The 14,286-nt window shown below is 32.9% G+C and overlaps 1 protein-coding gene across 1 annotated transcript in view; it reads right to left on the reverse strand.

The window, feature by feature from the left end:
- The window catches only part of LOC137925472 (facilitated trehalose transporter Tret1-like), a 32,300-nt gene extending 18,565 nt beyond the window's left edge, over window positions 1–13,735 (reverse strand). Inside the window, exon 1 of the mRNA XM_068768919.1 lies at window positions 13,514–13,735. Coding sequence (XP_068625020.1) covers window positions 13,514–13,631 — 118 coding nt within the window. The 5' untranslated portion in view covers window positions 13,632–13,735. The remainder of the gene's footprint in view (window positions 1–13,513) is intronic.
- Between the last annotated feature and the right edge of the window lie 551 nt (window positions 13,736–14,286).

The raw sequence follows: 14,286 nt of genomic DNA on the forward strand, positions 1-14,286 counted from the left end.
CCTCGCTCAATCAACGGATGTCAAGCCGCACGGTCATCGCTGACAACGAACGGTGCAACGAACTTAGCAAAAAGCGCCGTAATCCCGCCCCGGCTATAAATAGACCAGAAGATTGTATAAATAGAGACGGAGGGCAAAACTGGAAGCCATACCGGACCTTAGACCGGACTGGATTCTTTTTTTTATCGGTTTTATTACACCACGAACGACACACGCTTCGGTGCCCTCGTCACTGTCTCAAATGACTCATTGATTGTATAAGAAAGAATTTACGCAACGGATAATTTAGATTTCATAATTTTTCGAACACTTTTTTAATACAGGGGTCGAAGACCAGTGGGTAGACCCAGGTATCGCTGGATCGATCACGTTGAGGCAGACTTACGCGAATTGAATGTCAGCCAATGGCAGACCATGGCGCAGGATAGAGGAGAGTGGAAGTCTCTCGCTTCGGAGGCCAAGACCCACTTTGGGTCACTGAGCTAGCGGAGTAGTAGTAGTAGTAGTTTTTAATACAACTAAACGATCTTACGTGGAGATTGAAAACCGAAGATCGTTGCAACCGACAGGTTTGGGACTCAAAATGACAACCAGGAGCCAGTAGACGCGGCATGGGTATGCCCCCTCACTAGGTCAACTGACGACATGATTCAGGTCGCAGGCAGTGGTCGATTTTTTTTTTAATTTTAATTGCCCAGTTATTGTTGACCTCTTCGCCTATCTTAATTTTGGGACAGGAATATAATCCTTCCTATTTTCATCATCTCTCTCCAATCGTTCACAATTTCTCTCTTTCTTCCCTCTTTCATTCTTTATATTTTCTATCATTATCACAGCATACACTTACATTATATTTACGCATCGGCGTCCATCCTTCGCCATATTTATTTAAACTTTAATGATTTTTATTTCAAATCAATTATTTTCATTATTGGCAGTGGGCAAATATTGGCTCATATGATGATGAGGAAATAGAATTAATTGACATAACCCAAAGTGGTAGTGAACAAGCCAAATAGCGCGAAGAACAGATGGTCGCTGGAGTCATAAAGTTTTGAAGTAGAAACCACAGACCGACAGCGCAGAATGTCCACTTCCAAACAGTATTATTGGAAATCCATGGCGCAGGACTATGTCCAACAGTGGACCCAACTTATAAATCAATTCAGTTAAATGATACGTAACATAATAAATATATCATATAAAACGATACGAAGAATTCTCTCGAAGATCGTCTCACTCAGATGTCAATCTGTTGTCAAGGCGACATTGCTTACAAATGCAAAATAAATTCATGTAACTCATATAAACAATTATCTCCAACTGCAACTGTTTAAAATGGATATTTTCTTTATAATCTGTACTTATTGTGAACTGTCACAATGCTTATTGACGTATAGTCTGTGGTATACATTGTTTTGGACGTATGCTGTCAAATAGGATAATGTTATAGAAAATCAACTTACGTGTTCTTACATAAATTTGCGTTTAATTGCGAACTTGTTTGGTATCAATTGAAAATGCAGCTTTTGTTGTTATATTGTATTTGCCGAACAAAGTTAATAACAGAATAATAATTAAAATCTATATTTCATAAATATTAATGCAATTATGTGGCCTTGGCTTTCCACACCAATACCTAGTAGTAATGCATGAAGAAAGCCAAACGGTGGTAAGTTCAGAAATACAAAGTTTTATATGTAAACAATTTTTGCTGCACATTTACAATTGCTCATTCACGTGACGTCATTATTATTGAATTTACAATTACGTTTTATATAACAATATGTCTTGGAGAACGTATGATAAAGCTGCTTCATGTGTTGTTCAACTATCATAAGAAATTGGTATGTCCACTTTGTGGTCTGTATTCTCAAGGCCCAATCAACCTTCTTCCAGTGGTCTATTCAATGCCTTTTTAACTTGCCAATCCGCTGGTCAATGAACTTTTTGGTTGTTTACGAGTTTCTTTCTTTCTTTCTGATTTAATCAACAGCGTCCCCTAGCATTGTTCTACCATTTCTCGTCAAGAGACCGAAGTTGCCAACGCACGTATAAGAGGTATAAGAAGAAGAGAGAAGGTATAAGAGGTTGAGGGTCTAAAATGATTGCTAAAAATTAGATTCATTTCATTAATTTTCGCGTAAACATTAGAAATTCTCAGAAACAATTGATTACAAATCAAACACATACGCAAATAGCAATTCAATATATCATCAGACATTGTTTATTTTGCTTATTGTTTTAATTAATGTCAAATGCAGGGCCAAACAGAGCCGCGTGACATAATAGCGTAGACACGTGCACGCTTAAAATAATTTGGCACCATCTTCTACAGAGTATCGAAAGTAAAATATAGTATTGGATAAGAAAGTTTTCTATTAATATTTTTATATCATTATATGTACCAAAGAGATATTTGTAAAAGTGATAACAATACATTTATATATATATATATCCGAAACAGACAACTTCCCGCGACCTGAACTATTACGTCAGTTAACCTAGTGCCTTCTACCTGTCTACCTGTGCCACGTCTACCATCAGGTGGTCGGTTGCACAAGCGATGTGCCCACCAACTGCTAATTCAGGCAAACAATTCTTTGAGTTATGTGGTGGTCCTGGTTCTTCAGCGGATGTCCTCATTTTTAATGGGTACCGCACTTAAACTTCGAGAATAACCCTCCTTTTAATCTCTTGTCATATCAATGTGTCATCAATGGCAATAAACACTAATTGTGATCAAATCTAACGATTTTCTCTCTCTCTATATATATCTTTATACTTATATATAAACACATTATTTTACATAAATATGTACATAGCGTACATTTTTCATGTTTAATTTTATCTTATTTATTCTTTTTATTCTTTATTGTATGATTTAATTTGATGCATTTAAATAATTTCATAATAATAATAAACAAAAAAGTACAATGTGCGGCCTTATCACACAAGTCCATCTCTTACAGACAACCATAGTATGGAAAAGGTAGAAGTATAGATAGTGGGTAATTAACGTGTACAAAGCATACATAAATACATGTATACATAATATACATACATACAGTATGTATACAAAAATACAGTATAGTACGTAATTATAAATGCATATTAAAAACATCAAACTAACATAAGAAATATATCTATAACATACGTCTGTAGTAGTTTAGCCGCATCCATTTTAGTGTATCGTCTATTAGTAGTTCCCCAGGTTTGTGTATTAAACAGGTGTTTCTAAAAATAAACGAGGAAAAACAAATTTGGCTTCGATTATATTTATTTATTGTTGCATTTATATATCTTCGCTTCTCGGAAATGGAGTACCTTTTAATGATGCTCTATTAAACTCAACTTTCCTGTTAGATTTAAATCGACGATATTTAGTCAAGCTTTCGTAGAGATGTAAATATAAACATATATAAAACGGCATGATACTACTTTTATACAAGAGTTATAAAATAGAAATGGCTAGCTTGTTATTAGATTTACTAGTAATTTACGGTAAAATGCTCCATTTCCTGAAGACGCGCTATTTATGGTATTTATCATTGCCGCTAACGATTAAAAAATTACAAAAAAAAAACTGTTTATTTTGCTAGAAATTTATAGATTTGAAAATGTGTAATAATTATATGTTACAGTACCCGGCGAAAAATATTGCACATCGACCTTTGGAAAGAGATAATCGGCTAATTTCGGCTTCGTAGTGCGTTATCTCTGTCGCATGAAATACAACGACTAACAAAACGTCACATAGGTAGTGTGGGACAGAGATAGTGATTCCAAAGGTCGATGTGCAATATTTATCGCCGAGTACTGTACTGATATAGTTCATTAATAAGTTGTTATATGTACATATAGTGGTGAAAACATAGAACTGTTTTATCATATTTTCTCTAAAAACATACTAGATGGCGCTAGCCAGTAAGCCTTATAGACGTAGTACTGATTTACCGACGTTTTTGTTCGCACCCCAATATACCTTCCACCATTCATTAATGAAGTCAATGCATATTAAATATAGACATTAATAATATGTACTAAAAACTTTAAAGATCTTACACCTATTTACAATCATCATGTATAAAGTACACTCTGAAATACGTTATATTTATATATTCATAGTTTTTCTATTGAAATGCTACAGGCCAATAACATCTGACAGTACAAGTACACTACGAGGAAAAGATAGTAGACAATAATTAGTTTTAATATGCTGTTATCGAAATTTATAAATCCGTTTTTTCACTGTATTATCGTTACGCAAATCATTATCTCCGATACCGTTGTACCAAACATTAAATGACAGCAAATTAGCTATACCTTCCTTCTAACCATTTGAAGTTTTTATATCTATAGTAAATAAGTCTGTATATTTCGTCAAAGAAAACTTCGTAAAAATATCACATTTCCTAAAGGATTCGTATAAACCACAAGCATGGATCCACTGATCAACAAATTCCTCGGGAGACTCGGCTACTACAGTTGCTGGCCGTGTTCAAAGGGATTAGGAGATCGATACGGACTCTTATGGAATGACTGGATGGAAAGACCTCCCATCAATGCTTTTTATTGTTAGACCATGGCACTCTTTGATAGAAGTAGCACTTATGACTGTAAGTTTGCCATAATAAAAAAGTTATAACTAATTTATTTTCTGATTTATACTAAAAATAATCGTTCTTTTAAATAGGATGTAAAAAAGTCAAAGTGGCGGCTCAGCTTCTGTTGGCCAGGTTGGTTGCAGCGCTGATTTTCAGTCTCTTCTACTTGAGGAGTTATCTTACTAGCTCATACTAGAAAGATAACTCGTCTGTTATATTTGTCGGTGCTTGTGTATATGACTGTACTTGTGCGTGTGTGTAATATATCTGTGAACACCTATCTGTAAAAGGTTCAAAAGTTTTCAACTTTTTTTTTTTGGTTTCGGTGGGGGAAATCTTCCGGTGTTCAAGATGCCCCGCCTCTGGGGGGAGGACAGGGGTATGTGGGGTTCCTACCCACTAAAACGCCCCCTGGTAGTCGTCCTCTGCGCTATACGGGGAACCGCGGTATCTCCCGGTCAGGGATCGCCACGCGGTCTTCCCTCGCACCGTGCTATTTTTTCGATAGCCCGTCCCGGGGTATGCGTGTATATGCTACTCCCGAAACCCTCGTGGTGCTAACACGATGGTTTCGGGGACCACGTCGAACCATCGTCTGTCTCAGAGTCGCCGAAGCTAAAGTTTTCAGGACTGGGTTAAGTTACCGCTTGTAAGCATTGCAAAAATGCTTTACTGAATAGACAGATTTTAAAGCAACATATTTAATTTAAAGAAATATTTTTTTTTGTAAGCTGGTCATTATCATGTCAATCGATAGCTGCAAATTTACGTGACCTTGATCATGTCGTCGGTCAACCTAATGTGCCAGCCTACACACTGTTCAAAGTAATAAAATATCGAAATCTGTTAATTTATATCAATTTAAAAAAAAAACTCACATGAATGACTTGAAATTAGCTAATATATAAATCCTAACGATCGCATAGATTAGACAAGAAATAAATTTTTGTTTCGTTCAAACCGGTATACAGTTTATTTAATTAAGAATAGATGAATGTTATATGTTTTTGTCTCTTTATATCTATATCTCTTTTTATGAGAGTTGAATGGTTAATACTAAGTAAATAGTGAAATATTTACGAATAGATAAATTTATAATAATAATCATAGATGGTCGTTCACTTTTTTTCTTATATACACTTGTTACAGTCACTTATTTTCAGCCGATGGATGCCAAATGCAAGGCATAAGCCTTCCGCAAAGATCGCCACAATGCCTGGTCCAGCGCTACCGCAGCGACTTCCTTATGTCTTATGTCTCCAGTGACCTTGAATATGTCGTCAGTCCACTTAGTGAGAGGACTGCCCAGGCCTCCGACTCGTCACTCGACATTTCGACCCCAACGGCCATCGGTTTCACGAGTGATTTACCCCACGCACTGCCAATTCAGAGGAGCAGCATGAAAGATAGATAATAGACCGAAAGAGACAATAAAGTACGAAAGAAGAGAAAGAAAATAAAAAACTATGTGAAAAAATAAATTGCAAATAAAGTCCCTGTCCCACCATAAATAGGGGCACGAGAGGCCCCCAATAGCGGGGATATATAAGAAAAAAAAATTCAGACGAGCAATTCGTCGAGCTGAGTCGGAGATCTTGGTTCTTCTGAGGATCTCCTCATTTCTGATGATTGAGATGATTAATTGACAGTCAGTTAAAGAGCCACAATCCTAAGTACAGATTTCTTTACGATATTGAATCAGGAATGAAGAGATTGGTTGATGAAAGAAAGTAACCGAAATGGCCAAGCGGATTGGCAAGTTGGAAGTGGCAGTAGGAAGGCTATATACATAACACACAAAAGTGATGTCCGCCTCGAGAGTCTGGAGTTGATACCATGACCTGGCAAGCGCAGTGAAGGATGTCCACCTACAAGATTGGCAGAGGACATAAAGGTCGCGTAAGGGCGCCGAATGGAGGCTGTTTTCAATTAATCCTATTGGAAATCTATGGAGGAGATCTATGAACAGTGAACTTCAAGATAATAATGATAAAAAAGTAAATTATATACAATTTTAAAAATATCTTATTTATCTGATGTATAACAATTAAACGTGTATCTAAAATATAGTTAAATGTATAATTAATATCAGTTTTTAAATTTGAAATCTATGTGGGAAGGCTATGTCCATCTGTGGACATCCTTCAGCTCAAATGATGATAATGATGATGACATATTAGTTTTATAATATATTTCATGATTTTTTTATTTAGTTTTGTATGTATACGTATGCAAATTTGCTAAGAAAAAATTCTTTTTAAATATATAAAAAGTTAATTTATTTAAATCGGAAAAATATACGATAAATCTCATAATTGAGCAATTCGGATTTCTAGGTCAAGGATTAATTACACGCATAGTCCACGCTTGGTCAACGGTTTTTTTTTATAAGTGGGACGCATCGTGTAATCTGATTACATGATTGAAATGAATACCCCATGTTACATCAACGTCTTAACAAAGTTTTTAAAAACAAAATTTGAGCCCATTTTGTGGTATCCACCTATATGGCCTCTTGCAAAAAAAAAACAACCACAAGATATACATTGAAAAGAACGAAAGTTGAGTATGGAATTTTTTTAAAAATGAATTAAAGATGATGTAAATAAAGGCCCTGTACACACATGAAAAGGCTAGACGAAGAGGTCCCAAAAATTTGGCTATTAAAAAAAAACACTAGATGAGAATAACTCCAAAAATATCAATCTTACTCGCCAGTTAAATAATCATATTTTAGAAAAATATACCTTTCTATAAACAGGACGCAAGGGAAAAGTAGTTTTCAAATTGCGTAAATGAAAAGCGGATGTTGTTTATATTTACATAGCTACTTATATAATTTTTTTATGTATATTTTCTTGTTAATTAAAATCCTGATAGAGCTACTTGCGTCCTTCCAGTAGCGCAGATGGGATAGTAGTTAGGAATCCCGCATAATTTAATCCATCACCCAAAGGTCAGGTTATCTTGTCTCTTTTCAGAAGATTCACCACCTTCCTCGAAACCAGGAAAAAAACCCCGAGAACAAAAAAGGTTGGTCCCTCATTTTTTATATATCATTTGGTATCTATCAGGTCTTACGTTAGGTGATGACGAGGTCTATGATGCTACATGCTTAGAAGAAACCTATTCAATCTTGACTTGAAGACTCCCAAGTTATATATTTAATGGAATCAGGCGTTACCTCGCGAAAGTCCATACTAAGTAAGAAAAGGACCAATATTTAGCCACTCCCGCACATGCAGTGGTAGTCGTGCAATGAAATGCACCGCCCGCCAGCCCGCTGATAAATGCGTACACTCAACACGTGTTTTTGGCACTAATCGGTGTAACATAACTCCTGAAGATGCCCCATGGAGGGGTGAAACACGTGTTGAGTGATTTGGTGGTGGCGGTTGTGTGACTCTCATTGTTTGCCGCATACGCATTTATCAGCGGGCTGGCGGGCGGTGCATTTCGTTGCACGACTACCACTGCATGTGCGGAAGTAGCTAAATATTGGCCCTTTTCTCATTTCCCAAGTTATAGTTAGCTGGAAACAGAGGTGCCTGTAGGTAGATCCATACCTTGGCAGTTCTCACTATAAAAGTAGTATTAACACGCTTAGTGCGGGTTGAAGGGATTTCAACTATGTATGTATATCGTGAATCAATGCGTCTAGTTGTCCGATGGAAGAAACGAGGTTAATTGGTATAACTTTGACGCTCTCTTCAAAACAAAACAATAGAATACGCAATTTTTATTATTTTGTCATATCATTGAATTACCGTAGTCCCTCACCAGCACGTAGATAGGTTCTTTCCCCTTTTTTACCTATAATTTTTTACCTATAATTATTAATTAAAATTAGATTTTAATTAAAAATTATAGGTAAAAAATCCGTATCTTCTAAATTTTCCATTCAAACAATCAATAAATATAATTCATCGTATATCATTATTACAAAAAAAAAACTAAACACACAGACAACTTACACATTTGAATTTATAATCTATTCATACGGATATGAACCACGTGTTTTAGATTTAAACGTATTCAAATAACTAGTCTTGATTTAGTTGCCATAATTTTTTGGCATCAAACAAAATAATGATCACCATTATTAATAATATTGGTAGAGAAATCTATGAAACCCATGCTTCAGAAACAGTTAATATAAGTAATAAAATAGTTTATTTAATTCCATAATAATTACAGATATGTGTCCATATTAAGACTGGTTTTTAAAATATATAAAATAATTAATTATTTAGTTTTTTTTGGTTTAAGATTGTTTTTTAAATAAAGGCATCTTTAGTTATTTTTTACTACACCAGCTATCTGCCAATATAAGTCCCCACAAAATTGGTCTAGACCTTTCAGAGATTAGCCTGAACAAACAGAAAGACAGACAAAAATTTTTAAAAATGTTATTTAATAAAAATATATGTATCGTATATATGTTCATATGCATGTAGTAAAAAGTGGTTATTTTAATAATACAAACAGACACTCCAATTTTATTAATATGTAATGATAAAAAATAAGCTGTCATAATATATTCGCGTGTATGTTTTATAAAAACCAAAATCAATGATTCAAAAGGTATTCGATTTAATTATAAGACGTTTTTTATTCAGGAAATATACTACAAAAAGAATATTATTAAAGTAGCCAAAGAACATGTTCGTGTTCTTGCGGTTTTTTTGGCTATTTTTGTTTCTTTTAAAGCTTCATTGGTAATATTATATTTATATAATATTTTTAATTATTTAAATATACACACGCGATCACGCCGCAGGGTAATGTTATTATGTATTACATCTGGCATGAAAGAATGCGATTCTCTATTTTGAATTTGAAATTCGAAAATCTCGCTAAAAATTTATGCCCGGGGAATACCGATAGGTTAAAACTCGTTAAGTTTTGCATAACGCGAAGTGAAACGTTGTTAACGATCTTATCTCTTACAACCACGATCAGAACGAAGGTGTTGAGAATATTTGATTTCTATAAAAAATTTAAATAAGTGTAAGTGGTTTGTGGATAGATTTATACGTGTGACGTTAAAAACATTTGCTTTATATTTCTATAACTGACATCATAATTGTCTTAAATTTAGTAATTATAATTCTTTGTTATGGAACAATCAAACTCATTATAGCAATCATCATTATTTCAGCTGTAGAACATCCACTTCTAGATATAGGCCTCTTCAATATACTTCCAGAATAGGTTTATTTTTATTTTATACTTTTTACTCCTTCAAAGCGATATTCTCGTGCTCTCTCATATCTTTTAAAAAAACAATTTCGTTCGAAATTATTGAGTACATACAATGCAAATAAACCATAATATAAATATATAAACAAACATAATATATAAACCATAGTCTTTGATCCCTGTTTAGTAATGTTTTTATTTGTTTTTTCATTGTTTGACTATAAATCATTATATGTTCTCAGTAAGATAGTTATAAGGTAACAACTGTAACTAATTTTATATTTCTAAGCTTGTACCTTCTTACTGCCTTTTGTTACTGTCTATCTCCAAAAAAGTAAATAAATAAATAAACTCCTCCCTTTTTTTCCTCTTTCATTCCTTATATTTTCTACCATTCTCAAAGCATTCATTTACATTACATTCCCATCTTTCGCCACTTCCAGAAGATTGGAAGCGGCATGTTTTCACCATTCTCTTACAATCTTAAAAAGGTCGACAAACCACCTTGTGATTGGATGTCCTGAGGTTGCCGGTCTTTGTTCATATATCATTTATATGAGCTACTTTATTTACTTCTTTACGAGTTAGTTATTAAGTTCGTGATCTCTCTAGGAGCTTAAGAACCCAGCTGTCATCTATTCTGCGTGCTTTGTGGGCTTGCTGCCACTGCAACTGGCCAATCCGCTGGTCAATATCGGTTACCTTTGTTCGTCTACAGATTTCTTCAATGCTAATTTGATTTAAAATAACCAATTAAAGAAGAGACAGGGGATAGACACCTTTAAGAAATTGGTAAATAAATGATAATGTAAAAGCAGTATACAGAAGATTAATATACACTGGTAGCCTAGCGGAAGACGAATGAGACTTGCGAAGCTATCTCGTCAGTTCGTTTCCCGGAATAAAATCTTATATAATTCACACTTTGCCTATTAATTATATAGGATTGCTACTATTCACAAACAAGTTTCCATAGGATGATTAGCAGCGTCCCCTGCGTACCATAATACCATAATGCGATCGCCAAACCGCCTGCCAAGCGTGGCGATTATGTTACATACCCCATAGATGTCTTTGGGAGACGCCTATGCCTTATAGTGGACATTTATGAGTGAGACATATATGTATATGTTTTCAAGAAATATAAATTCTAAATAAAATTTTTGCATGCTTTTTAAATACGTATTCAATTGCAGCTAACGAAAAAAATTCGAAATTTGAAATATGTCTCCAAATATGAAGGAGGTTGGTCGCCCCTGTTATATAGCATAAGCTATTTTATAACCCTGCTATACAGGAACTGGTTGTCCATATTAGCAGTGTTATAAATAGTATACGTGCTATTAAGTTGTAAGTGTGATCTTTCTAACTTTATAGTACAATTTAAGTATGAAAATTTATCGAAAATGTATTCGACTGCGTTATAATATACAGTAAAAATATATTTATCCAAGTTGTACATAGTTGATTTCTGTTTTTAAGTTTTTCAAACCCAAATTATCTTAAAATAGACACATATATGCATTTTTTTACATGTATTGTCGATTATTATATTATAACATTATAAGAAGAGCAGGTCAGAAACTTAACAATTGCTATTTTTAAATTAAATTTATTAATTGTTGACTTTACATTATAATAGCGGCCATAAAAATGAGTCAACAAACCCAGTTCCACACACTTAGATCGATTAAAAACTTTTTAATATTATAAGAAGATTTATTTAATAATATACACTTATATAATGATTCCAAACAAATATAGGGAATGAGTATTTGGTGGAATAATCGTAATATATAACGTTAAATATCTTAATAATAAATTAAGTAATATGTTGTTAAGTATGTAACAATTCTAAATTGATTTGGGCATTATTGATAAACAAGGAAACGTTGCATAAAAGCCATATTATTTAATATAAAACTTTCACGATGTTATTAAGATTTTTACGGGTGTTAAATTAGTTATTGAAGTAGTGAAGTTAACTAAGCAGGGGTGTTCAATCTGCGGTTCACGGGCCGCATGCGGAATTATTATTTTTGCAAAGGATTATTTGTGACTCTGTATAAAAGTACCTTCGTTCACTTTTCATTTAGGGAGTTAATAAAAAAACTATATTATCGTTGCGTATGTTTTTTATAATGAATTTTAAATAACAGACAAAAAATACTAAAGAATAAGTGCGTAGTTGTAAAAATTTAATTCAATTACTAAATCAAAAATGATACGAGATAAAGGAAATTGGAACAACGTAAAAACCAAACATCGATCAGCAGCCTAGCGGTAGGTGATAGACTTGCGGTCATAGGTCGCGTGTTCGATTCACGGCATAATGCATTAACTGTATGGGATTGCCATTGTTCACAAACAAGTTTCTAGAGGATGAGCAACACCATCCTCTGCGTACCGTAATACCAAACTGCGTTTGCCAACTCGCCTGCCAAGACGACTTTGGGGGAACCTCGTGCCCTATATTGGGCATTTATGGGTTGAAATCGAGTACATAATTTAAATACACATATTTTATACTATTATTTATATGTTTTCCATAAATAAAAATTATGACAAAATACTTTCTTTGTTCTCTTTTAAATACGTCTTTAATTGCAGTTAGAAATTTAAAATATTTTTCGGAATATCAAGGAGTTTGGCCACCCCTGTTATAGCATTAGATATTTTACAACGCTGCTATATAGGAACGCGTTGTCCATACTAGCAAAGTCTTTCGCCAACGGCGCCAAACCGTCGCAGGCGCTTTAAATATTAATTGTTTTTGTGTGATAAGGCTGCGTAATGTGCATGAATGACTTTTTATTATCTATGTTTTACAAATATATATTATAAAAAGTAAATATTTACTATAATTAGTTCAATATTTCGTACTGGCCTGTCAATTCTTAAAAAACTAGCTTAAATTTAAACGTGAGATTAATAGCCGGTATGGTTTAATAAAGGTTTTTTGAGATTATTATTATTACTAATGTCATTTGAAATGAAAAATAGCATGAAGTTAAAAAAGCTATTTGTTATAGCATGATGCTACTGTTACTATATAGCTCTTAAAAGAAGCTATTTTATGTTAACGCTAAATTTGTCAATGTAAACTATTACTCCACTGTGAATATGTAATAGTGTGAAATTTTTAATGCGTTAAACTATTTTAGTTTTGTCTCTATGCGTTCCTTTCTCCTAATTTCAATGTACGCACTTACACGCTATTTACTTACTCAATGGTATTGTTAATGTAATCATTTCTAAAGATATTATGTAATAAGATTACCTAAGTGATACATATATGTTGACGCGTATTATTGGCAATAGTTACAAATTATTTTCTTTTAAAATGAAGTACGAACATTTAATTTTTTTAAATTTAAAATTAGGTTTTATTTTTATTTATTACTTTTTATACTATTTAATTTATGACAATATAAGAGTTGAAAAAATTAAATTTAAAAAATTTAAACTACATTTAGAGCAATATTAATTATGAAATTATTGTATATGATCATATTATATTTTTATTATATTATTAATTCATTAAAAATCATTTATTTAATAAAAAATTGCGATTTATAATTCTAGTTTAAAAAATTTAAATTTGACCCCTTTAGAGAGTAAAATAAAATTGTAAGCATTAATTTTAAAATATTATTTTTAAACAAATTAAATAAAGATATCTTAGTAATTTAATTATAACTTACCGACAATGGACATCAATATTTGATTGTGTTTGCTTCCAACTTTCAGCTCCTTAGTAGAAGTAACTTTATACACTTTATTCACCATTTTGATTAATATAAAAAATATATAACCGCTCATAAAAGTTCAACAAATCAGTCTTTTAAAAAATAAATTGAATTATTAATTTTTACTATATTTATATTTTTTTTCTGTAATTGATGATGGCCAGTAACAAAAAAAAAACTGTTTAAAAGAGGCGTCCTGTGGATGAGCGCTAGAACGCGCGGCCGCGGGAGCTGCCTACGCCTGGACACTGACAGCGCTGTCAGTTTTCCCGCGCTTTTATAATAGCGACGAATGCTAAGGATGCTCTCTTATGTATATAAATTATTATTTTCCTTTGTCTACAAAGAAATTGAAAGGAATTTCGGTAATGCAAGGCGTTTAAAGTTCTAATTTAAATTAACATAAGATTAATTTGTTATTCCTTACTGATATTTAGTTAGATTCCCGCCTCTTGTTTGACAGATAAAAAAAATATTTTTTATTGTTTTCTGGATTTAAAATATCCTACATAAGAACGTTAGTTGATTATAATTCAATCATATATCTCTAAAAATGTTCATGTATATAGTTAATGGTTTCGACATTTTGAAAAATTAGTATATAACAAAATTAAACACGAATTGTTCATTTTAAAATAAATGTTTTGAGCAAATTTGTTTAAAACTGTATTAATGTAGCCATCCTGTAAATTATAACATAATTCAATTTAATTATTTATTTCATGAAA

Source organism: Battus philenor, unplaced genomic scaffold (genome assembly GCF_028537555.1).
Source record: "Battus philenor isolate CCGP_79_NKW_IND1 unplaced genomic scaffold, ilBatPhil1.0.hap1 SCAF_27, whole genome shotgun sequence".
NCBI classification, from domain to species: domain Eukaryota; kingdom Metazoa; phylum Arthropoda; class Insecta; order Lepidoptera; family Papilionidae; genus Battus; species Battus philenor.